The sequence below is a fragment of the Centrocercus urophasianus genome, unplaced genomic scaffold (assembly GCF_019232065.1).
Source record: "Centrocercus urophasianus isolate 14NV4802_14NV808 unplaced genomic scaffold, USGS_Curo_1.0 seq_25, whole genome shotgun sequence".
NCBI classification, from domain to species: Eukaryota; Metazoa; Chordata; class Aves; order Galliformes; family Phasianidae; genus Centrocercus; species Centrocercus urophasianus.
This window is the reverse complement of record NW_024884811.1, coordinates 9596514-9622260: the sequence shown is the minus strand read 5'-3', so window position 1 is coordinate 9622260 and position 25747 is coordinate 9596514. Positions and strand designations below refer to the sequence as shown.

General features: G+C 36.1%; 1 protein-coding gene across 1 annotated transcript in view; it reads left to right on the top strand.

The window, feature by feature from the left end:
* The window catches only part of MAP3K1 (mitogen-activated protein kinase kinase kinase 1), a 55377-nt gene that overhangs the window by 13745 nt on the left and 15885 nt on the right, over nucleotides 1-25747 (top strand). The window contains 6 exon segments of the mRNA XM_042825740.1: nucleotides 17634-17784; nucleotides 19571-19777; nucleotides 21342-21542; nucleotides 22437-22553; nucleotides 23113-23258; nucleotides 25538-25659. Of these exon segments, the coding sequence (XP_042681674.1) occupies nucleotides 17634-17784; nucleotides 19571-19777; nucleotides 21342-21542; nucleotides 22437-22553; nucleotides 23113-23258; nucleotides 25538-25659 (944 nt within the window).

Sequence of the window (25747 nt, the reverse complement as noted above, 5' to 3'; positions counted from 1 at the left end):
TGGGTTCTCACATAGATTGTCCAAGAGTGGGCAACTTGCTATGCACTGAGATACTTCAGTTCTGTTCCCTCAAGAAATGCTTATGAAACTTCTGGAGGAAAGCTTATAAGGCAAATCTGAAGACTTAATCTTTCCAAACAAGAGTGCACGTTCTTGAAAATAAGTAGCTTCTATCTCCATTTTCCTTAAGTTAAATAGCTCTGGCTGTTTGCTGCTGGCCAGTAAAATCTGGGTGTTGACTTCAGGGTAGAGTGAGCTGGATGTTGTGAAAGATAATTTTTTGTAACAGATTTGTTGTTTTGGTAATGGTGGAGGTCCACAGTATTTCTTCTCCCTAAGAAGTGGTAAAAATGTTTTGCTTTCACGTTACTCCCTAATAAATATAACTTCTATGAGTTAATGCTCCTTGTTTCATTTTATTCATATCCAGTTGGATTTTTATGCACTGTAATGTCATTTACTCAGCATCTCAGCTTTTTGCCAAGTAACTGTCATGTTCTCCCCCACATCAGTACTGTCATTTTTAAAGGTGGGTGTCATCCTGGAAGATGACAGTCAAGGATATAGCTAAAGGCTCATGCAAAATAAATTGCTCAATTTACGTCTGGTTTGAACTTAGGTTTATAGTTCTGCAGTTCTGTTGCTGATAATTGAGCTATATGTTTTTCTCGAGATGAATGAATTTTCCAATGTTTTCTTTTTTGAGCACTATTTAGAATTGCTTATGCAGAAGGTGAAGGTTAAGATTTCAAGTACAGCTGAATGGTACAGTTAGTTACTTAAACCTGATAGAGATTTCAAAAGCTGTTGGTGCTGCTGAGGGTTCCATTGAAGTGACACAGGTTATTCTGGATTTTTGTGCACTCAACTCTAAGAAAATTAATGTGCTTGCACTGAATTTGAAGTTGGAAGTGATTAAGAGCCTTCCAAGAATAATGGCAGAATCATACTTGTCTCAAAATGCGTAACTTGCTTGAGATGCCTTCTGCTAACCTTCTGTATTTGGAAAGGGACTAGATAGCTTTTTGTTCACATGCCAGATTATTAAAAAGTTATGACATGGCTTTGAACAGACATACAAGATTCAATCAGCGTTAGTTTAATTTCTGTTAGACCACTGAATTAAGATTAATCAGAGTAATTTCAGAAGGCAGACTAAAACACACTTAGAAGCACTGATTTCAGTCTTTCTAGTTTTATGATACCATGATGTTTAAACTACTAGGAGTTTTGATGATAATTCGTTATTAAATGGAAACAGGAACATACTGCAGGAGCATATGCACTAGCTTCAGAAAATCCTCTTAAAACAGCAGTACAGAAAATGAATTATTTCACAAGTTTTATGTTGTGAAGTGGTTGAGGAACTCTTTCAGCATACTAACAAAGTGAAATGTCAAAATCTACAAATTACCAGGCTTCTGTACTTCCTGTATGAGATAGTGGTTTCACAGACAGCCTCTGAACGTATACTATGCAGTTATGCGTTTGTTTCTGACAGCAGGATGTGGAGAGAGAAAGAAAAAGGTCTTGGCTTTACTGAAACTCTGGAGCTAGATCAGCATTGTCCTTTATGCTCTATTCTCTTTTTGCCTTTATTGTAGGCACACATTTCAAGTGTGTTCCATCTGTTATTCTTCATTATGTGAAACAGTAGGGTGAAAGTTGAGGGTAGATATTTCTGTAATTGGGATCTGTATTAGATTTTCAGAGGATAGTGTTTTTTCATGTATTTTTCCATTTCCTTTTAACTGAAAGTACAGACCCTCAAGGAATACATTTTTTTAATTAATTCTGTAGTTGCAAGATGTAATTAAATCTTATTTTGTGAATGCAGTCAAAATAAACTGAAAACTTCCTTCTAATAAATGAAGCCCCTAGATGGAACCCATCTTTATTATTTTGAAATGTGAGATTTAAGAAAAAAAAATTATTTTCTTCCTTAATTCTATTAATTTCTAGGCTTAGTACCTGTCATTTTTAATCCCTTACCCTTGAAAATATTTTTAATAGTGTCTGCTGCCAGGAGATGTTATAAAGTATCTGGGTTTATTTTCGGGGGTGAGTTCTTAAATTTTTAGAGTTGAAAAAAATTGCGGGATCATAGTTTGCTTTCATTATAGATGTAGAACTGTTAGCCTCCAGGTTGCTGTGTAACTTTGATCAGATACCATTTGCACTGTATTTCATGTCTGAGTTAGAAGGGTGTCCTGGCTATACAGGCATGAAAACACAGCATTTGCCATTACGTGAAAATTCTAGAGGCCACTTTTAAAGAGTAAAGGTTAAAAAGAAAAGTGGGAAAGAAAAACAGTTTTTAATTTCCATTGCTCAGTGGATTCAGCATTGTAGTTCCTCTTTTTTTTTTTTTTTAATCTTTGAGAAGTTTAATTGCAATCAAAATGGCTAGACAGGAATCAGAGTGGATCTCTTGTTCCTGAGCAGTGACATAGTTGATATCTATCAAGAAAATTTCAGGCTCAGTTAAGTAAGGATTGTCTTTTAAACCTGTGGAGTAGGTTGTTTTCACGAGTGGTTCAGCTCCAGCTCAGGGGAGTGAATGAAGTTGTAAGAATGATGATAGGGTGGCATACTTGCCTGTATTGGCAATTAACTTCACACCAAAAAAAGCTTCTATGCTTCTGTCTCCTACCTCAGCTTATTTCATTGCGTTATTAACAAGCACAAAGCTTACCGTCCAGCTTGGGCATGCATCGCTATGGAACTAGTGACAGTAACAAGATAGTTCAATAATTTGAAGACCATTTTTTGTAACCTACTGTAAGTTAGAAAGTGTGGGTGCACTTTCATGGAATAACATGCAGAGGAAGAATCTGTATAGGATTTTGAACAAAAATTCAAATGCTGGACTGATTAACTTTCTCTGGTATTTTTCCATATTTAGTGTTAATTGTTTGCTTAGAAAATTGCTTAATTGCTTTGCAGGGCATATTAGAATAGCTCTGTCTTTTGATTTCATTACAAGTCCTATACATGTTTTATATTAGAGGACTTGCTTTTGATGAAGAAATCAGTTTGTGAAGTGCTGAAGGAAATGATAATTAATTTATCGTATTGATTGGTGTTTTTGTTGCTTTGGCTAAATTTCATCCTGCTTTGTTTGTGATAATATTGAATTTAAGTTGATGCTGTTACGTAGATGTGAATGCTTCTGTTTGCTCATGGGGTCTTGGAATGAGGATGGGGAGCGGGGGATCAGTGTGTGTAGTTTGCTCTGCATGTGATGTCCAATGAACCTAAAGGTGGTGATTAGCACATGGAAGCCTGCTGCTCTCAGATTAGCTAGTGTTTTCCTTTGCCATTTTTGTCTGGATGCTTTGGACACTAGATTTCTTCTGTAAATAGGATAATTTTGTAAGGTAAATGTTTGCATTTTATGAACAGTGAAATAAGTCATCCTTCTCCACTGAAAAAAAAGCAGATCTGAATTTCTTGTTCCTAAATGAGCTATTAAGAAAGAAAGAAAAAAAAAACACAAACACTCTAAGTCTCACAAGATAAACTGCAGACAAGAAGTGCCTTGTACTTTGAGCTCTCCTCATGCAGCTGAATCTTTTAGTTCCTGTTGAGTTTGCCATGGAGTTGATGCAAGGGGACTGAAGGCTTACTGTAAAGAACACTTTCCTATGAATGTACTCTGTGAGAGAAAACAAAGTGCGGATCTCCATCCTAATATTTCCTGCTGTTTTCTTAATATCTCTGCTCTAGTTAACTGTTCATCACTTAAGCAGGTCTTCAAGGAGAAGCTGGAGTGCAACAGATTGTGCCATATAGCAAAACACAGGTCTGTGCTGATCATATGTATTAACTTTATTAAACTGGTTTGTACTTCGAGTCAGCTGTGTACTGTGCAGTTCATAACAATTCAGTGTAAAAGTCACGTAATGCTGTTTGTCACACACATTTCCCTTCTTATAGTTGTTAAAACAAACAGCTGTATTTCTGCATTGTCCAAACCAACCACTTTGTTGTTTTGTTTTCTGTTGTTGTAGTTTGAATGTAAGAATCCATAGTAAGGGCATTGCTACGTAAAATGTGCTCAGGCATCAAGGCAGCCGATAAAAATAATGACTGTTTCCCAGATTTCTGCCTCCCATGAGCTGAGATCTTGTGTTACACAGGAATGAGAGGGGGGTTTTCTTAGTCAGGAAAATCTGAATGAGTGCAGCTGACTCCTGCGCAGTGAGCTTTCATTTCCCACTTCCACAAGGTGGGAATTCCTTCTGAAGCCTTCATTAACTTCCACTAGTAAATTTGTCTTCATGCGTTCTGTATCTGAAGTACAACTTTTGTAGGTCTGTCAAACCTTCTGCATTTGTCCTTTCAATATTTATGTTTCACAGAGAGAATTGACATTCACCAGGAAAGATGCATTTAATCTATTCTGTTCAGGCCTTGGGAACAGACTGCTTTTTGTTATTTATGCTTTCAGGAATTTGGGTTATGTTTTTAATTATCTTTAATTCTGATGTACACTTTCCTTCATAATTGTGGTACCATTTTCAGGGTGATAATGAAACAATATCAACATCCAGGTACATTAATCTATTCCTGTCAGCCTATTACATGTTGAGAAAGTGACTTAATAGTTTAGATAGTTTTGCAAGGCAGGAAATTACAGGGCTCTTATGCTTTGTCAGTAACTTCAATGCCTACAGCAGGAAGAATTGCTAAGATCCCTAAGAATGTGTTCCAAGGGAAAAACACATGGTGTCTCTCTTCTAGTTTCAACACTTGTAAGGAAACTGGTTTAAGTGGCTTAAAAATGCAGTAAACTTAGCAACTCCTGTAAGCTGTCAAAAATACACATCTTCTGATTAGTTCAGGTATGATGGCTTTTCAGAAGCCATGGAGCAATCAAACCTTCTTTTGAAGACTACATTGCTATAGTATAGTTACCATAGAGAAAAGCCTTCATGAACTAAAACTTGTGTTCCTTGCTCTGCTGTTTGGAGCTGTACATATTTGCTCCCCAAAAATTAAGGAGAATTCCTCATTCGAGTTTGATCTGTTGAGTGAAACATTCATTGGATTCAGAATATATGAGATGCCCTAACTGTAAGTACTGTGTGTCTCTTCATCCACCTCTGCTTTACAGGGAAAAAAACTTGGAGGAAAACTAAGGTGGTCAGATATGCGTGTGTGTATATATATATATATGTGTATATATATATATATGTATATATACGTATATGTATGTGTATATTCATATATATATATATATATGCATATATATAGGTGTATATACGTATATATATGTGTGTGTGTATATATATATACACATATTTCTGGGTAGTGCTGTCTGTATGTCTTCTGGTAATATAGTGTGGAGGACTACCGACTCCAGTGAGTTAACTATGTTGTGGGTTGGTTTTATTTGTTATTTCGGGGTAGTTGGTTCTTTGTTTTTTTTTTTTTGTTGTTAGTTTTTTTTTTTGTTAGTTTAAATGTATTTGTGCTTAATAGCTTTTCTGAGCATTGAGGAAAGCAGAGCCTGTACCTTATGTTTTCCTCCCCAGATCTATTTGGGAGCTAAGCTGTATGTGTCTGTGGGAATTCTTCAAAGTTACTGCATCTGCAGATCTCCCATTTTCTGTTTGCTGTCTGTGGGGTTTTGTTCTCCAGCCTTCACTTAAATGCAAACCATTGTGTAAACTGCGTGAAATAATAAACAGCATGCATATGTATCTAACATATCTTTATGTACTACAATTAATCTTGGCTAACAGCAATCTTTGTGTTCTATGGTGTGCAAAGTGAACTTTTTTTTTTTTTTTTTCCCCTGAGGTCAGCTTAATCTTTTAACATCTTGGGTCACCACATGTGATGTGCTGTGGGTTTTTAGCATACAGCCTACATACAGACAAGGAGGTGAAAGTTTATAGCAGATCAGAGATCAAGTGGGCAAACTCATCCGGAGGCATCCTCCTCTGATTCCCCTCTGGAGCCACCAATTGTTGGTAAAGGGGGCGATTGCTCCAAATTTTTGTGATTTTAGCATGCTGTGCACAGGTAGCTGCTCTTTGATGTAGGATATTAGGCTGAGGAACTTTGTTGGCTCTTATAGAATAGTTTTAATAAAAATGCTGTCATGGGAGGCCCTGTGAAGTCACAGGCTGCAGCTGTAAGCCCTGTGAATTTGCAATAACTATAATTGCATGTAAGCAGATTCCTATGTTTGTCTTTAGATCATACTATCACGCTTCCTTTCTGCCCTGAGAAGGAGTTCTTCCTACAGTTCTTCCCTTGCATTGAGCAAAGAAAAGAGATATTTTTAGGGGTGATCTCTTGAATAGAAATGTAAGAAATAAATAAATAATAAGAAATAAATAAATAATAAATAATAATAAATAAATATCTGCTTTCAGAATGTTTTTCACAATCCGGGGCCTCAGTGTCTTTCTTGTATTATTGTCTTAGAATACACCTAACTTCCTGACTGCAGGTTGCAATCCTGCTGTCTTGTGCAATAAAGACAGGCTGAAAGGCCAGTTTTTGGGAGGGGCTGTTATATCTGTTTTTACAGTTTCTCTATTGTAATAAAACTTTCTCCATCCAATGAGAAGAGTGTTCTCCAATTTGCTAAATTCAGTTGCTGTGTTTGGGGCATGTTATCTACTAGAAAGTGCATCACAGTGTGTACATACTATGTGAAAACAGAAGAGTAAGAGATTGTATCTGCAGGTATAACTGAAGCTTGTTGCTCGGGAACAACATTGTTTGTTTTCCTGGGAAATACTTACAGGTAAATTACTTGGGAGAGTAAATCATGTTCAATGCTATACATTTTTCCTTTTCCCACTCCATCTTCAAGTTTGAATGTTTTTTAAAGTCTTATCCACAGCAGTGGAAAGGAATATAAATGAATAATTGAGGTGGGGAGCAGGAAGTGCTTAAACTGGTATTGCTGTTGAGAAGATGGTGTAAGATTGGTCATCATAAGTTACCTGCCCATGTTAGGACAGCTTCAGACCCCTTCTTCCTCTGTTTATTCTGAGCCTAGGTATTTAATTACCTGGTATGTTTCCATGGTTATTATCACTCTCATTCTGACTTTGGTACTTGATTTAAGTATTCTGGCAGATATACAAGCAGCAAATTTCTAGTAGCAAAGATACTATTTATGTACGGTATTTTATGGACACTCTACTATTTGATCTTTAAAAAAAATACTCTTGTTGCTTTTTGTATTTAAAAGCATCTTAAACACTTCTAAGTTTTGTAGACTGTGGCTGACATTGAGATCTGTAACGAAACTGAAAAACCTGGAGTACCCATAGCAACAGTATATTTTCTTTAGTGGATATGGTATTGCAGATATGGGAGTGATAAAAGATGAAATGTAAGTCCCTTGGTTAGGATATTAAAGTGAGATGAAATAAAATCAAATCCAAGATGAAGCAGACTTGATGGAATTGATCTTGCTATTTGAGTCTGCCAATAACATTTCACTACAAATGAGAATTTACCAGTCCGGATCATCTTGGTCCCCAGTGGTGCATGCAGCCACTAAATGCATGTTTTGTTTAAGCCAATTCTGTTTAAAGGTCATAACTGACTTATTTTGTTCATCTGCTGAAGTACAGATAGACTTGTCTGACATCCCTTTTGTTGTAACACCCATTAGGATTATATGGCAAATAATGTCTGCTTTATTTTAGAGGCAGAGTTAAAATTCAGTGTTTCTATTCAGCTATTTTTGTATTTTCTAATGTGCTGAGTAGGGAAAATATTACATCTTTGGTTAAGCTATGAATGACAGATTTCTTGAAACGTGTGTTATACAGAGATTCTTCTTTAACTGTACATTAATATTTTCTTAATAAATTGATCTTTATGAAATCAAATTTAAAAACTGTCATCAGAAAAGTAGTTTTCTTGAACTGAACTGTGTAGAAAGCAGTTATCACTTGAAGATTCTCTTTGAAATCTACTTGCTTGTACTAAGCTGACTGCCTAAAATGTATCACAGAGCCCCATACCTGGAAGGAACAGAGCACTCCTCATGCCTCTGAGTGCCTGATGGGCTCCACTGCAACTGTATTTTGTCATTTCATTAAGGCATTTCACAGAAGCAGGGATGCATAGCATTGGCAGCTTCTCTAAGAGGAGGTCATGCAAAGGCTGCAGTGGTATTTCCCTCCAGACCACGTATGTGCGGCTGTAAGCAATACGCAATTTTCTTATCTTTTGTCCTTCTATAAATAGGATTTGTAGCATTGATTTGTGTGTATTCAAACTCCCTGAAATCCTGTGCGGTTGCAGTGTTGTAGCATTAAAGTTGAATATGTGGACAATTCTATGAGCAGTGTATCTGTTAGTGTGTTGTTCGTGTTAAAGTCTGTTCATCAGGATGGATACACACAGTGTATGATGCTGCTTACGGCAGCATCTCTGATTCTTCTGTCTTTTTGGGGAGCTTGCAGAGTAAGGGGCAGAGTAAGAAAATATTGGCCTTTACACTGAATTTTGTGTAGCAGGCATGCTTCTTCATGATCCCTGGGTAAACAAAACGTGCATCGTACAGAGACTGACATTGTCAGCTTACTCACTGCATATAGCTTTAACTTGCCCTGTAAGCTGCTGCTTTAAAAACAAAAAGTAAAAAAATCAAAAAAGGCTGTGCATGTGAAACTGAAAGTGAAAGCTGATGCTTTATAAGGATAAAAGCATGCAGGGATAATTTGAATAAAATGTCAGGATCTAAGTTTCTCTAAAGCTTTTTAAGTATAATACAAGAATATCTGTATTTTGGTTTTACGTCTTTATCACATGATTCCACAAAGACAGTAATTGAAAAGGCTGTTTTTTAGGGAGGCACAGTGAGAAATGGGAAAAAATTATAATAGGAATGAAGATGTGCTTCCAGTTGAGTGTGTTGTTAACAGTGGACATCTGTGCTAAAGGCTTCACACTCAGAATAGTGTGGTGGCTTAATCAGAGTGGTGATCCTTCACAAGATCTTACAAAATGAACACTGCTCACTGTTGATGGAAAGATTTCTTGTAGCTGGAAAGCATGGAAATCTTGAAAAAGCCATCTTTAAATTAGAAATTGCTGTTTCAAAAAGCTTCAAAAAGAAAAGCAAGAAGTGAGAAGCAGCCAAAGTGTTTTCTGGTAGACAGACAGAACTGAAGACAGTACTGCACAGCTCAGATCATTGCTCAAGTCCAACCTGTTATCTGACTTATTGCAGCACATGTAGGCTTGCTTTTTCTGTTTGTTTGTTTGCTTGTTTGTTTTGTTGTTGTTGTTGTTTTTCCCTCATGTATAACTTTCCCTTGGTTCACGACCCTTTGGTCTGGACAAACACAGAGTGTAGAGCCAGCATCAAGAACCATACCTCTACTGAGCAGAGTGTCAGGAAGCAAAGGGATGATGAGGCAATTGATTGCTCACAAGACTTCTTGAATGTTGGCAGTTATCCATTGCAAGTCACTGTCTTAACCTAAATCTGAAGGTAATGAGGGCATTTTTACTTACAGAAATTCGACTAATATCTTCTTTTAAACAAAGGCATGACACTTTCATGTCGAGTACTAATGCTTTGTCATGAATGTAGATGTAGTATACATTTTGCTAGATAAAGAGTTTGTGCTTGCTGCATTTACTAATGTTGTGTCACAGCTAAGAAAAAAAAATTGCAGTCAGCTGACCAAATACCTCTGACTTCTTAAATCCTCTATCAATTTCTCTGAAAGTTTAATACTGTTTCTAGTTACTGTTGCATAGTATGTCTTCAGGGAGCTAGACTATTCTTCATCTGTTCGTGTGCGTTTCATAAGTGCAGTGTATGTCTGGGCTCATGCATCTTTCTAGATGTATGTAATGTTACTTCCATAGCGAAGTGCCCGTCATTTGTGAAAGTTTTCCCAGGTGCTTAACTTGCAAGAAGATGTATTATGTTTGGCATCCTGAAAGGGAGTGGCTTTTCTGAAAACTGCATATAGGGCCTTTCTGATCAAGTTTTCTTATATGGATCATTGTGTTGCTCCTCAAGTTGCTGGAACCATTGTAAAATGATGTTTCTATAGTGGTATGCTTTCATGCCACTTCATGAATGCTTTGGCAATTTTTTGTCAATTTTTAAGCAAGTCCTGAAGATACACATTTGTACAAGCCTTTGTGGAAGGGATGTGAACTCACTGCATTTTTAAACTCTGACAGTATGTTATTTACTCTCAAGAGTTATATTTCTAAAGAAGTATGCATACAAAAAAAAATAATTAAAAACATAAATACATTGCATTCCTATGCCATTTTAATAGCAAAGTTTCTAAATAAAAACCTCTGTCAGAAATGCACTGAGGATAAGAAAAAGCAGTGTGTTTTTGGTAAGGAATGGTCCAAGTACTTGCTGTCTCATAGTTGACTTCCTTGGTTTATTGTCATAGGTGTATTTGGTTATTGCTCTTTATTTCAGTTGCTTGAGTTAACCTTGCTAAGTATTCTCATCCATCATCTGGTAACATTCACGTTCTTATTTTCTTTTTATGTTCGATATGTGGATTTTAAAGAAGCTGAGGAGTTATGGAGACCATAACCATTTTTAGCCATATGCCTGCAGAAGCTTTGAATGCCTTTTCCGGTCATTTTTTGTCATGCTCGCTTGTTGTTATCTTACAAAAATAAACATTTTTAATAGCAGCTGCCATTGTTAGAATGGGTGTAGTTACTGTGTGCTTGGCCTGTGTCTAGACTGGTTGACAGACATCCCCAAATTGTCCCTCCCTGTTGCATAGCAGGGTAGTGCTCTTCTCATATAGCACATGGTATTTTGTAGAGCATGCAGGAGTTTCAGAACTGAAGATCCTCAGTCTTCATGGCAGGAGCACATTTTACCTATGACTGTTTGCTGATCAGAAATAAGAGGTCTGTGATGGATTGAGCATAAGGATGTTTAGTTTCCACAGGCATGCCAGTGTTTCTTCACCTAGCAGTTACCCAGAATAAACTGGCAGGGAATTTTGTAATTTACTTCTGTGCTCCAGGAAAGCTTTTTATGCCAGAGTCAGAAACATGTAGTACTGTCTAGTGTGCTTTAGATATTGGAGGAAAGTTCAGCGTATGCACAAGTCTTTGCAAGACAAGGACATTTGAGTAGCCTCTGATGGTGGATGTCAGTAACACAGGCAGCTCTTGGCAAGTTTTAGGGTTTATTTAATAGAGATTAATACTGAATTCTTGCATAAAATAGAAATAAACTCAGTGATAGTAATTCCAGTGTAACTCATGTTTTTTCTTCTCTTTCGTATTTCTTGTCCCTATTCTACACAGACTAGAGCATAAGCTTGAAAAAGATGAATATCAAGAAATGAAAGCAGACACAGGCAAGATATGTAAATAAGAAAGTAAACTGGGACGATTAGCATAATGGAGTTCTTCTTCATGCCTCCCAAATACTGCTTTAGACCAACTAGTAGATAACAATTTGTTACGACTGCCAGGAGAATGTAACCATGAAACAAATACGACTGGATAGAAACCTCATTTTTGCTCTGGAATCGTGGAGTTCAGATTTTTCTTCATGGAAAAAAAACAAACAAGAGTGAACTTGTTTAAGTCTTTCAAAGTATATTGCCTCCTTCAGCAAGGCCTGGGTTAGGTTTTTTAACTTCATGAACTTAGCTTAAAGTCATTTGAAGAATTGTTGTTTTTCTTCGGTTCTCCATTTGCCTAGCTTACCATTCACAGCCTAACTAGTCATTAAGACTTATAAAAATTAGACTGTTACATTTCTTTGCTAGATATAACATTTTTACTTTTTTTTTTTTTTTTTTTTTTTTTTTTTTTTTTAAATTATTTGCTGTCTCACATGATTTATTTTTGTGATCTTCTATTGAGAGAACCTTAAAATTCTCGTAGCAAAATCTTGGAATAACTGATACCATCTGATAATTCTGCAGGGCCAGAATGGTCTGAATGCCCTTTTTTGTTTATAACTCCTCCAGAAATGATTTAATAGGTTATATCTTTGGAAAAATCTGTGCAGCTCATCCTATCCAAGTTACTTACACAAATGCTTTATTTTCCCAAAACATTTGGAGGTGGGAATGCATTATTTTCCTACCCCTATTATCTTAAACTGATTCAAAGTATAGCTTTTCTGTAAAATGTCTGATTTTGTTGTCTGTTGGGGTAGGGATGCAAGGTTGTCCACTAGACTTTGTACAGAATGCATGGGATAGCCATCAAACTCGCAATAAACAATCTCAGCTCCAAAGCAGGACCAGAATGGACTCAAAAGAGAGTGAATGTTCCCATGAACTTCATATGTAGACATGTAATAAATTATGTGCATTGAGAACTTTGATGTCTGTTTTCAGTTTTCATACCTTTTGTGCCATCTTTCTGCTAATGATTTCAGACTTCTACATTAACAAGGACCACATATGCTCTGACCTGATGTTTTCTATGTCCTAGCCAATTACATTTCACCAAATGCATTTCTTGGTTAGAATATGATGGATTTAAATAATTTGAAGCTGAAGTTCACTTTAGTGTTTAAGAGGTTAAACTGTAACATGAGCAAATAACCTGATAGTCAAAAGTGTATTGGTGATGAGCAAATACTTGGTTGTATTCAGCAAGAGAGGCTCTGGAGGACCGACATAGGGGAGAATCCCTTTCTGATACTGTACGCTTGCAAACCTTGTATGTAGATGGGTCAATTGCATAGCTGACTGTAAACTTCATATTATGATCTTTGTTCTCAATGTTTCTGCAGTTCCTGGAGTAATGCCTGCTAATATGTTGTGCAGGACTCACTCCAACCTAAACCATTCGATGATTTCATGATTCTCTTTGCTGCCCCAATATGAACTAGGCATGAACTGGATCTTTCTTGCTGAGCATCTGGAGTTTGTTGTATAATTATGTCCAAATACATACTTTTAAGTAAAGAATTAAGCTGCACAATCTAGTGGCCTTGCATCTTGACCAGTATACGTAATTGTGTGTTTCCCACTACAATTGTGTGTAGGTTCTAGAAATTGTGTTCAATCATGAAATAAGCTTTTTGTTGTAGAGACTAAATTTGCTCTGCAAATCCACTGGTATGAAAGCAAAAAGTTTTAGAGATAATGTAACAGAACTGCCATTTTTACATCTTGAAATTAGCACAGCATATACCTTTACGTGTCTGAGTTGGTATTGTGATATTGAATAACTGCAGAAGGGATGAGAAACCTTTGAGCTTGTCATATTCACGTCAGAAGTTGGTGGCTTTCTTAGGAAGCCTGCAGAAGAGGAGCCCATTTCATTACCTTTGTGGCAAGCGTCTGTTTGAAATAGAGGCCAGTATTTCCTGGCTTGTTTTGTAGGATTTGTTTTCAGTGATTCTGAATAGTTCCTATGACTAGGTGGCTTCGGAACATGCAGTCCAGCCATTATTTTTTTTTTGTCCTCTCAACACATAGATTTGACTTTCTACAAGTTAGAAAATGTAGGCGGATAGCATACCTCCATAGCTTTAGACATCTGAAGATCTGAGTCTTCATCACTGATTCTTCTTGAGGAGGGCTTGTGAAACTCGGCTGAAGTTGATGGCTCAGCTGTAGAGTTCTGTTGCGAATAGTATCTTATTGGCAGTGAAATGTCTTCTTCAAGAGATGCGTGTTTTTGACATGTCAATCAGAGATGTGTTTGGCTGTAGTTCCCTTTGAGGGCAAGTGGATTTAGCGGGGGAGAAGATGAGGGTCTTGTTAAACTGAGTAAATCATGAGTATTGCTAGACTAGGGGAGGCTTAACAAAATATTCATCAGTGATTCACACAAACAAGAAGAAGAGACATTCTTCCTAATGTGAGAGGAAGGCAAACCTTAGATACAGCATACCACTCAATACATTCTTCTTGTGAACTTCAGAGGACAGTGTGTTGGCCAAGTGAAGAGAGTCTGTATTGTTCCTGAGGGAGAACAGCTATTGGAAAGGCCAAGGCAGATAGGGGGAAAAAAAAAATTAAAAAAAAAAAAAATATTGTTTTTCCTTCTGTGTTTGTCAGCTACGCTAAGAGAAGAATAGAAGTTAATTTCACACTTAAATAACATTTGGCTGAAATCCCCATAGCTATTCTCGGAAGCCAGATTCATTAGTCTCTGTGACGTAGTGTGTTTCTTGGTGTCTTGTGGCAGTTGTCCTTTAGTGTCAGGTTGAAAAAGTTCCCTGTGAAGTTTTTCAGTTCAGTGCAATGTGCCATACTTCATTTTTTCCTTTGTTTAGATTGCTCTCTGGTAGAGATGCTGCACGACCACTTCTTTTCTTAAATATTTTACTACAGCTGTGGTCATCCATCATTTGACTGCGCTGGTATGCAAGTTATATTTGATAATTTACTTCAGACAAATATTAAAATAAAAAAAAAGTTACCAGCTTGTTTGTTTTTTGTTTGTTTTTTGTTTTTTGTTTTTTGTTTTTGTTTTTTTCCATCCCTGCAATTTAGCTTTTGTGGATACAGCAGACAGATCTTTCCTTCCAGACCTCTTTCCTGTTTCACTAGTACTGCTGATGAGAAAATCTGGTCCAGCGTGGTTTCTGGATAAAGTCTCACAAACAAGATAGCAGGGAAGCCACGGCTTTTCTAAGTATTGAGAAGCCCAGGAAAATTTACTTGAGTGACAGGTCAGCTGGTTGGTTTTTTTTTGTTTTGCTTCTTTGTTTTTTGTTTGTTTGTTTGTTTTGCATTTTCATATATGTCCTTTGCAAGAAAAATACTTGCAAAGAATTAGTGTGAAATTCACTGATCTGTTCAGAAGTAAAACTTGTGTATTTCACAACAGTTTGCTGAACAGCATGTATTGCATAATTTGTGTTAAAATACTGAATCATTGATCCATAGAGATCTACTTGTTAATAATCTAACTGTTCAATTAGTGTTTGCAAGGCTTCAAAGTCAAGATGGCAGTGAAGGACAAAGTTTTGCCTCCTGTGCTGCACAAAGCGTTACATTAGTCTGTTCCCTTACACTGCGTTAATCTCAATGTCAAGAAATGTCAGGCTCCCCAGAGCAACATTTCTTGTAAAATGAAGATTTACTTTTTGACTGCTCCCTTGTTTGTCCTAGCTATTTAAATCAAGTACCACCTGGCAGTCAGGTTTTGTTGTGTTCTTGTATCAAGAATGGGTTTTTCTATATGAAGATCAGGGTACCCTGTGCCTTGAAGTCCTCTGTGCTGTATATAGTGTGGTTTTTTTTGCTGTTTGTATTTTGTGCTAATATGCATTGATTTGAGGACTGACAACCTGGTGAACTGTCAGGTTCAGCTGGACTGGAATAGATGAGGTTTTGTGTTAGGTTTGAAAATAAATAAAAGAAAAACAACCAAAAAAAAACCCCAAAAAACAACCCTGTACGTTCAAGCTGCAAAATGAGGATGTGCTGCAGTATGCAATGGGACTTTATGAAATAAGTATTTTTTTTTTTCCTATGACTGCACAGATGCAAAAGTGTAAGAATATTTAAATGATAATATTAGCCAAGCTTGAGTTAAAATATGAATACTTTCCAGAACACTTTGTAAACTGCCAAAAGATAATTTCAGTTTGCTAAGCAAGGGCTCTCAGACTCTGTTGGTCTTTCCCACCTGCGTGGAGGAAAAGCACAAGAGGTCTTTGTGCAGACAAGAGCAGATTGGTTTAGCTGTCACATGAGAGGAAGATAGCTGCTTCTGCTTTTGGAGAACAAGTGCAGATTGTGAGGCCTTCACTGTTGTGTTACATTGTTCATGAATTCGAGTCCAAGGGCCTCTAAAAGACTTTTTTTGTATCTGTTGGGAAGTTAATCGTGCCTATATAGACAAATGAAATACTGTGCCATTCTTTCCCTGCTGCAGTAGTGTTTTCTCTCTTGTATACAGTGTATTCATGCAAGTGAAATGGTCTCCAGCTCATAGAAAAAAAAAACCAGACTATATGTTTTAAACTTGTAGATATATATGTGTGCATATTACACATATAAATAAATATATGTGTGTATACATTCACGTTTGGTTTTTTTTTTAGCTTTGCTTTGGACTTTATTTATTTACTTATTAGGTGAAGATAAAGATGTGAAATCAGTCCTATGAAAGATGAGACAGCAGTTGTTTTTTTCCCCTGTTCTAAGCTTTTAGGCACATTTGGACTCTTCCTTCTGCTGTGATATCTCTCTTGTTAATCATGAATCACTTCTTATGTCTCTTTCTTGAAAACAGTAGCATAATTTCAGTGCAGGAACAAACATAATTTGTATGTCACTTGCTTTAGTTTTGAATGTAAGGCTTGCCACTTGTCTTGGGGATGGGGAGTGGATTCTTTGGCGGATTGTTTTCCTACTTATAAATACTTTTAAGTCTTTAATCATTAGACACAGTTCTGTGTCTAAAATCAGTTTTGAATGGCAGATTGAGGTGCTGCTTGAAAGCAAATGTACTTTGTTTACAGTATCCATCTGCTTATTACATTTCAGCACTGAACAGGAAGAGTTATTTCCTGTCTCAGAATACTTTGTTTCCTTTGTCTCTACAATAAGAGGAGAAAAAACAAGAGGGTTCTCTTTCTCACCAATAAAACATTCTCATTCTTCTAAGTCCAAATTTATAATAAATGAACCTCATAATATACTGCTCATGAACACATCTTTTGATTCCAGGGAATGTTGTAGGGAATGTGCTGTAGGTCACGCGTCATGCAGTACATAAATGTAGTTTTGGCTGCACAGCTAATTATTTTAGATGTTGAAGACTGCAGGTGTGAAAGCAGCAGTTGTAAATATGCAGCTGCTTCTCACTGCAGCTAAATTATCTAGGGCTATCTTCCTCTTCAAGTTGACTTTATTTTTTGAAATGAAACTTCATCCTGAGAATTGGCTTAATAAAGCTTGCATAAAAACAATCTAACATCAAGAAGGTGGGCAGGGATCATGTGCTACTGCTTTAACAGTGTGGTTTTCTGGGTGATTTAGCAGATAGCTCAACAGAATCAGGAAATCTTCTAGACTGCTCGTGTTTGTTTTTCAGCGGCTGAGATAATTTTTTTTGCTTCTTTGTTGTTGCAATCACAAGTAACTACGTTGCTGTAGGTCAAAAAAGTACAATCCAGATGAATTACGCTTTCATTTTACAGATATGAACTTGCTGTGAATTCTGTTGTAATTATAGTTGACTGGCAGCACTTTTGAGTCATTAGTCACTGAAAGCAACACTTTAAGTGTTGCACTTAACACTTTAAGTAAGGCAGTAGCCTTACTTTCATGACTTCTGTGCCTGGCTTAAACATACTTTGTGTATTGCTTCACAAGCCCTTTTTTTGAGGAGGTGTTAATGTATGGGAAGAGGCACTATGAATTGCATGCTAGTGCACCAAGTGAGGATGTAAGCTTGTCAGTATTCACTTATATCTGTTTTGTAAGCCATTTTAAAAATAGAAGTGGCAAGTTTTGAATTGTCAGTGCATGCAAGAACCGTCACAACACTTCTGAAACAGTTGCATAATAATCTGCAGGGTTGAAAATAATGTTTTAGAAGGTGTGTTGAAAGGAGATGGAGAATAGGATGGCACAATATTTAAGAATGCTATGGTATTACAACTTAAATAAAAATAACTGTATGACTATAATTTTTTTTCTTTGCTGTAGTCGTGACATGGAGAATAAAGAAACCCTCAGGGGTTTGCAGAAGATGGATGACCGCCCAGAAGAGCGCATGATCAGGGAGAAACTCAAGGCAACGTGTATGCCAGCTTGGAAGCATGAATGGCTGGAAAGAAGAAGCAGGAGAGGGCCTGTGGTAAGTGATGCTGAAGGAGGGGCATTGTCTGTAACTTACAAATAAGAGTTCCTGAAGTTTTTCTTTTAGAAACCTCTTTATCGTGAGAATTTGCAGCTCTTAATAGTGATTTTCCTATTCATTTTTTTCTTTGATAGAAAGCTGTGGCTGACTTTCTGAAATGTACATGTTTTTAAACTATTAAAAAACAACAAAAATAAAAATCACAACATATAGCTGTGCTGCTGATTCTGTAGTATAAAAGTCCTGTGGTGTGGCAGTACTGCCCTCTAATGTCAGCAGCTGTTGTAGCTGCTGATTCTGTACTATAAAACTGCTGTGGCAGTACTGCTCTCTAACGTCAGCAGCTGTTGTAGCTTTTTCTCCTTACATGAAAACATCAGTGTAGAACTGCACAATAGTGTTTTGCACTCCATTCCTTTTTGAAGATTTAATTAATTTGTATTTCTATAGCTTAAAAATGTTAAATAGAAATTTTCAAGGTGTTGTAATGTAATTGTATGGAATTCTTGTTACATGAAAACAAAAACCACCCTGCAAGTGTACTGAAAACAAACAAAAAAAGCGAACAAACCTGAGTAACTCCTTTACGTAAGTCTCAACTCAGCTAAATTTTGTTTGCCAGAGCATCTGTATTAGCTTCTTTCAGTATTACTTACTGTATTAATAGCTCAGAAGTAATTCCAGAATGATAGAACTATAGAATATCCCTGTAGTACGGAAGGGGTTCATAGTACATGCAGTCCAATTGCAGGCTCCACACAGCTCCACCCAAAATCCAAACGCCACCTCTGAGAGCGCCGTCCAAACGCTCCTTGAACTCCGGCAGCTCGGCGCTGTGACCACTGCCCTGCACAGCCTGTTCCAGGGTCCGACCACCCTCTGGTGCAGACCCTGTCCCCACCCCCCAGCCGCCCCTCCCCTGGCACAGCTCCATGCTGTTCACTCAGGTCCTCTTTCAAGGAATTTTATTTTTAAGAAATTGCAGGCAAATCAAACTCAGTCATCACAGTGGTAATTCTGAAACTAACTAATGCTGGCTAGCTTATAGTAATTAGTTGCATATGAATGTAGTTGCATTAATATGACTTCCACTGTGACTTGGTGGGAATGCACAGTTGAAGGCCATTTTGTGCATTACCCAAGTTTACTGTGTTGGTAATTGGTATTTGGTACTTAATGTACAAAAAAAAAAAAAAAAAAAAAAAGCAATATCTCAAAACTTCTTATAGAAAATAATTTTTAATTTGGATTTTTTCTTCGTGTCATGGTTACTGCAATGCTTGAAATGGATTCACTATTTAACCTGCTTCCTTTGAGGCATCTCTTTTTTTAGTTTAACTTTCTAGCTCCAGATTCTGTTACTACTACTTTAATATTTAGGGTTTTTTTCAGATTGTAGCTGTTGATAATAGTAATTTGTCCATATGCCCATGAATTACATTCTGACCTTCCAGGAAGGGAAAAACGTGGTAATCTATAGGAAAAGTTTGCTTTTTGAATACTTCTCTTATATGCTGTTTACTTCCGCAATCCAATTGCAATGTATTTAAAAACAGCACAAAAGAGGTTTCTAAAAAGTCCTGATTTGCAAGCAGTACACATTCAATATGATGACATTTTAAAGTGTATTGGCAGATCAGATCAGGGGTATAAACATAGGCCTTTACTCTTTCAGGCAGCACAAGGCCACTAATTGTATAATGCTAGCAAAATAAGTTTTGATGTATTTGTACTGTTTTAATGTAATTAAATAATTCTAACCTTATGGTTTAATTCCTGCAAGGTGGTGAAACCTATCCCTGTGAAGGGAGATGGATCTGAAATGAACAAGCTATCTTTAGAACCTCAATCTGAAGGACAAAGCACTGCTTCTTCACCTACGCAGAAAGGACGGCGTAGTCCTTCTCCTAGCAGTTCTTCTTCATCATCCTCTCGGACTGTTAAATCTGAGTCACCGGGTGTTAGAAGAAAAAGGGTATCTCCAGTACCTGTAAGTTGCAAGTGTGATGTAATGACTGAATTGAGTATGTTCTGCAACCTTATGCATAAAAAGAGGCAGTTAGTACATCATCCTCAGTGATTAGGACAAGATGCTGATGTAATGGAGTTATGACACAGCATCACTTGAGAGAGAGATACACAGAGCGTGTATCATGTTACATTTCTCTTATGTGTGGAATTTTATTCTCTGCTCTTAAGGGGTGTTTCTTCTTTTTAGTTCTGTTGTCCTCTAAGGACTTTTTCTGTAGGAAATAAATAAAGAAATGCAGATATTCTTTTTCTCTTAGCTTGATCTGAGCAAGGAGGTACCATGAGTTTGTTCTTTCTCTAGTTTTTCTTCAGCTTTCCAGATAGGAATATTCCTTTGAGGGGTAGAATTGTTGGTTAGAGTTCTGTAGAAAAGAGTTACCAGTATGCTACTTGTGATCCTTTGTTTGGGGACTGATGTTTACACAGAGGTTGGGGAAGTTTTAGGCGTGCATTCTTAGAAAATAAAATCTGTACTGTTATGTTAATGAAAATACGGAATGGAATGTTTCAAGAACTAAAAGCTCACTTTATTAGAGAAGCTTGAGAATATAATATTTTGAGGAATAATTTTTAACAGATAATACTAGCATACTTGTCCACAGCTGAATGTGCTGACTCATGCAATTAGAGAAGGAACAATAGCTGTCACTGTCCAATTGCTCTAAACAAGGTTTCCAAAATGGCTGAAATGTGTACTGCTATTCTATTCAGTTTAGAGATGAAGATCACACAGCACAGCACTGTAGAACAACTTCTTTCCTTTTGATGAGAGAAGTTCAGATGCTAAGTTGTTCATCTTCTTGTTATTAACTTTTCACATGAAAGAAACTTGAAGATACCTTTTACTTCATTCAGTCAGTTGTGACCTTCTGCATTGTAACTTATAATTCAGATTGGATCTATATCAAAGCAGAAATTTAGAAATTGGATAGAATCATGGAAGCATTCATAATGTTAGAAATGTGAAGAGCTTAAATGAAGACACTTTTAATTAAAAAATTTTGACCAGTGATTTTTTTTTTCCACAATCAAAAATAATCTTTTGAGCCAATAGTTGCTCCAATGTTGCAAAGAATAGGGAGCTGCACTCCTTTTCTTTTTCGTTGACATTTCTTAAAGTCAACTCCTCATTGACTGAATATTTGTTTTGTACACTGTACTTATATGACTTCATTACCTATTAAATATATTAGCATTATGAACTTATTCAGTAACTTGTTTATATTGAGTCGCAAACCTAAGATGTTCCAGTTGAATTATACCTGACAAGTTAGTAGTAATAAGGTAAGTCTTCCGGTGAAAACATATGTTGAAGCATCTTGAGATTCCTATTCTGACATAATGCCAAACAAAATTTTAGTTTTTCTTCTGTGCTCTATTTCTGTTCAGAAGAAGATTGCCCTCTTTAAATTCCTGTAATCTGATCAGGTTATAGTTTTTTCAGTCTAGAGGGACTCATCATTCTGGAAAAATACATAGCTAAACTTTCAGTTGTCATGAATGTGATGGAACCACTTGTGTAGTTTCAGAGTGGACGAATAACACCACCGCGAAGAGCCCCATCTCCAGATGGCTTCTCTCCATACAGCCCTGAGGAAACAAGTCGTCGTGTCAACAAAGTTATGCGAGCCAGGCTGTACTTGCTGCAGCAGATAGGACCCAACTCTTTCTTAATTGGAGGAGATAGCCCTGATAATAAATACAGAGTGTTTATTGGACCTCAGGTAAAGAATGTTTGTGCTGTCTGTAGCTTTTACTAATTTGTAGTCTATAATGAAAAACTGTACAAAAGCAAGTTAAATTAGTCACCAATCCATGCTAATTGTTCTGTAAAATAATGTTTGAAAGTTGTAATCTGTGCTTGTGTAACGTAATGATCAGCTTGCATTTTTGTTAAACCTGTGCCAAGCACTGTTTTTGTTCAGAATCCTCTTTAAAAAAAGCCTAGTTAAAAAGTCTTCACTAGTGTAGGAATAAGAAATATATAGGGCAAGTGGCTTATTAAATGTCTTATTAAACATTTTTTGTTAAAATGTGGCCACTTAATTTCCTTTTAGTTTCTCAAAGTGAAAAGCATTCTTTCCTTTATTTGTGGAGTACATATTAATGACAAGCAATATCACAGTTCCTCTAGTGGAGTGATAGTATTGTTAATATCCATAAAGAGGTTCTTTTTAGAGGCTTTCATAGTACCACTATGATTCTGCATTGGAGACATATAGGTTTTTGTGTAAACGGAAGAATCTGATGTAAGTTTTCTGTAACATTAGAGGTCTGTGTTATGACTATATGCGTAAGTTCCTTTTTGTATGAAGAGCAGTAAAAGTAGAATTTTTAGTTCATTTAAAAAAAAAAGAGAGAAAGAAAGAACAGATACTATAATTGTCCTGAATGTTTCAGGAATTCTGTAAGGCCATGTATGACGATATTTATGTCCGTATATAAAATACTATTTTGCAGTAAATTATCTGTTTTTAAAACAAAAACAATAACAACAACAAAAGGGGTTAATGGGCCTTCCTAATGTAATATACATCTCCATGATGCACCTCAGTGTGGAAGAATGACCCATCTAACTATAAGGTCAGTGAAGTCCTAGCACGTGCTTCTCTTTGCAGACATGTAGCTGTGGCCGTGGGACATTTTGTATTCATCTGCTCTTCGTTATGCTGCGAGTGTTCCAGCTTGAGCCCTCAGACCCAATGCTGTGGAGAAAGACACTGAAAAACTTTGAGGTAATCAATGTCATAAAAATCTAATGGCAGATATAAAATATTGCTCCAGTTAAAAGTCTTTAGGATGCTATCCTAAAAATACTAAAAACTGTTGTATTTCTAAGCAACAAGATTGTGTTTTTACTTGTTTTTAATTTAGTCTTAAGTCTGGGTAGAAAAAGAATCTACAAATTAAAGATGTAATTAAAAATGTTAGTAGAGACTGTAGTTCAGTGAATTATTCATATCTCAGATTTTCTAGTCAAGCTTACTTATATCTATCTCTGATTAGCTGAAATGTAAACAGAGCAGAGATCTTTATAGATGTGTGTATCCTTAAAGTTTTCAGTTTCTCTTAACAAGTAAATGGATTTTTGCTGTAAACCATGTTTCTTGTGAACTATATAATAAGACTTTCCTTTCTATAAGGAAAGAAATTTCCTTATACTTCTGCTGCTAATGCGTTATTGTGGAAGTCAGTAGATCTCTTGCAGCTGTAATTAAGCTTCCATAATGTTGCCTTTAAATACAAGCTATTCATAGCATAAATACGACTGTTGCTATCTTTTTCTGATGTTAGGTTGAGAGTTTGTTCCAGAAATATCACAGTAGGCGTAGCTCGAGGATCAAAGCTCCATCTCGTAACACCATCCAGAAGTTTGTCTCACGCATGTCAAATTCTCATACATTGTCATCTAGTACTTCTACATCTAGTTCAGAAAACAGGTTAGTATTTTTCTAAAGGAATTAAAAGCTTCAATTCTGTAGTGTTTTGGGTTTGTTTTTTTTTTTTCTGATTTTGCAGGTTTAGAATCACATACATTCTTTTTGTTCAAAGCTGCTTTCATTTCAGGCCATGTTAAATCTTTATATTTGCAAACTTAAGCATGTGTTTGTCACTGCAGTACCAAATGGGAATATTTGCTTTATATCTTTCTGTTTGAAAGTTGCAGACTTGAGAAGAGTTACTTTTACCCTTCATTGGTTTGGGAAACAAACTTGAAAAATGTTTTTATATGTAAGACTGATTTTATTTGTTTTTATTTGACACTTTTACTTGTTCACATATAGCAGTTTGCAGATATTGACAAATCAAGACACAGGATTTCACTTTTTTCTCTTTTCCTAATAAATTGATACTACTTTTGAGATATTGTGCACATGCGAATACACTGAAAATTTTCTGGGTAAACACTGTGCATGTAAGCACATAATAAAAGATGTATGCTCACATGTTCAAGCATGTTTTGAAGAAAACTCTTCATGGAAAGTGAATGGTTATAGTGAAGGGAGTTACTAACTAGTATGATTTTTCTATTTTACGCTATGTTAAAATGACTTTATTTCAGTTTTAAGTGATTATTATTTTTTTTTTCAGCCTGTACAGTTTGGGTGCTCTTGCTTGTCCTTTTCTTGGTTTTGCAGAGATCTTACTTCTTAAACAAGTAGTTTGTGGTTTGAATTAGTGGGTTGAGTGAACTAGACATCCTCTAGAGACGCCAAACTACAGACGGCGGTCAGAACTGAGGCTTTCTTATGTGTGAAGTGAAAGCTAATATAAGGACTACCGTGATATGTTAGTGATCATTCTCATGGTGCTAGCTGAATATATTCAGACGGGTTTATAATTCTGATTTGTAGACTATGACCTTAGTTTCCCACTATCTGTTTTTCCAAATTAGGTCATTATAAATAAATAAGATAAATAAACCAGTTAAATACAGAAGTTACTCTAGAACCATTGGTCTTGTCAGTTTCTTTAATTCTGTACCTTGTCTGGAAAGATGTATTTCTTTCATTGGATTGTAAACTTCACTAATTATCTTTATTGACAGGAAAAAACATTTTTCAACTGCTTGCCAGTATACCTCCTAGCCATCAGGTAGTTCCTACCACTACTGGTGCAGTGAGATAGGTTGCCATTTTGTTGGTCTGTGTTTGTATTATACTGGAGAACACTGAGCATCAGATTCATTTAAGATAAAACTTGATTCAGTTCTGATGCTTGCTATGATTTGAGTTAAATTTAGTTTAGTACTAGTTCTTCAAAAATATGTTTTAAATTAGTGCATGTGTTGTTCTGTAGAGGTTATTTTTTTCCTTGAAAAATCACAAAAATAACCTTACACTGGAAAAAAAATTATGTCACCAGTTCGCAAAGAAATAGAAACAAATATGTACAATATAGTTTTGTTTTAAGAACCACTGCTGCTGAACAAATACAGGATTTCTGCAAACTTCTAGACATACACCAACTATAACTTAAATCAGTAGTATGGATAATCACCTTAGTACATTCAAGAAATATTACAGAATATTAAATCTGTTTTCCACTAAATGTTATCTAAGTTTAAAATATCTTTTTCTTTCTAAATCTCTGATTACATTAACTTAAAAGAAGGGGTAAATAAAATGTAATTAACATGCAGAATAGGTGATTTTTTTACTGATCTACAGTGTTGGTATGTTAGCATTTATGCAAATCTACTACATTGTTTTCTGTCAGAAGACTCAAATGGCTTTATTATTTTTTACGTATGTTTATCACGTGGTCTTTAGCCCAATACAGAAATCTGTAAATACTATCTTACAACTCAATGTTATGATGGGAAAAAAATGTATGCAGATTTCAAAATCAAGAACTTTCTTAATTTTTCAAAACTGATAATAATAATTGAAAAAACAAACTTAGTTTGTTTGAAGAAGCCTTTAAAGAGATAAAAATGTAAGTGCTGGACCTTTCTGTCTCTTAATTAATATCTGACCTAGTTTAAAAAGATGTCATACATTTTGTGACTTTTCATTTCAGCAAGCTGTTGTCTTTTCTTTGCACATTCAAAATTAAGTTTGCTTATTTACTGATACCAGGGATTAGGAAAATTATTCTAAATAGCGCATAGTCATTTAGAAGTAGCTGTCAATTAATCTTTCTAGCTGCTAAAACCTGTTCTGAATTCCGATATGCTATTTTAAAATCACAAATCCATATATATTCTTTTCAATAGTATGAAAGATGAAGAAGAGCAGATGTGCCCCATTTGTTTGTTAGGCATGCTGGATGAAGAGAGCCTGACTGTGTGTGAAGATGGCTGCAGGAACAAATTACACCACCACTGCATGTCAATATGTATGTTTTCATATTTGTCTCATTAAATTCTTGTGACTCTAGGTATGCAAAAGTACTACAATTTAGTGTAATCCAGTGTGGGTTTTGT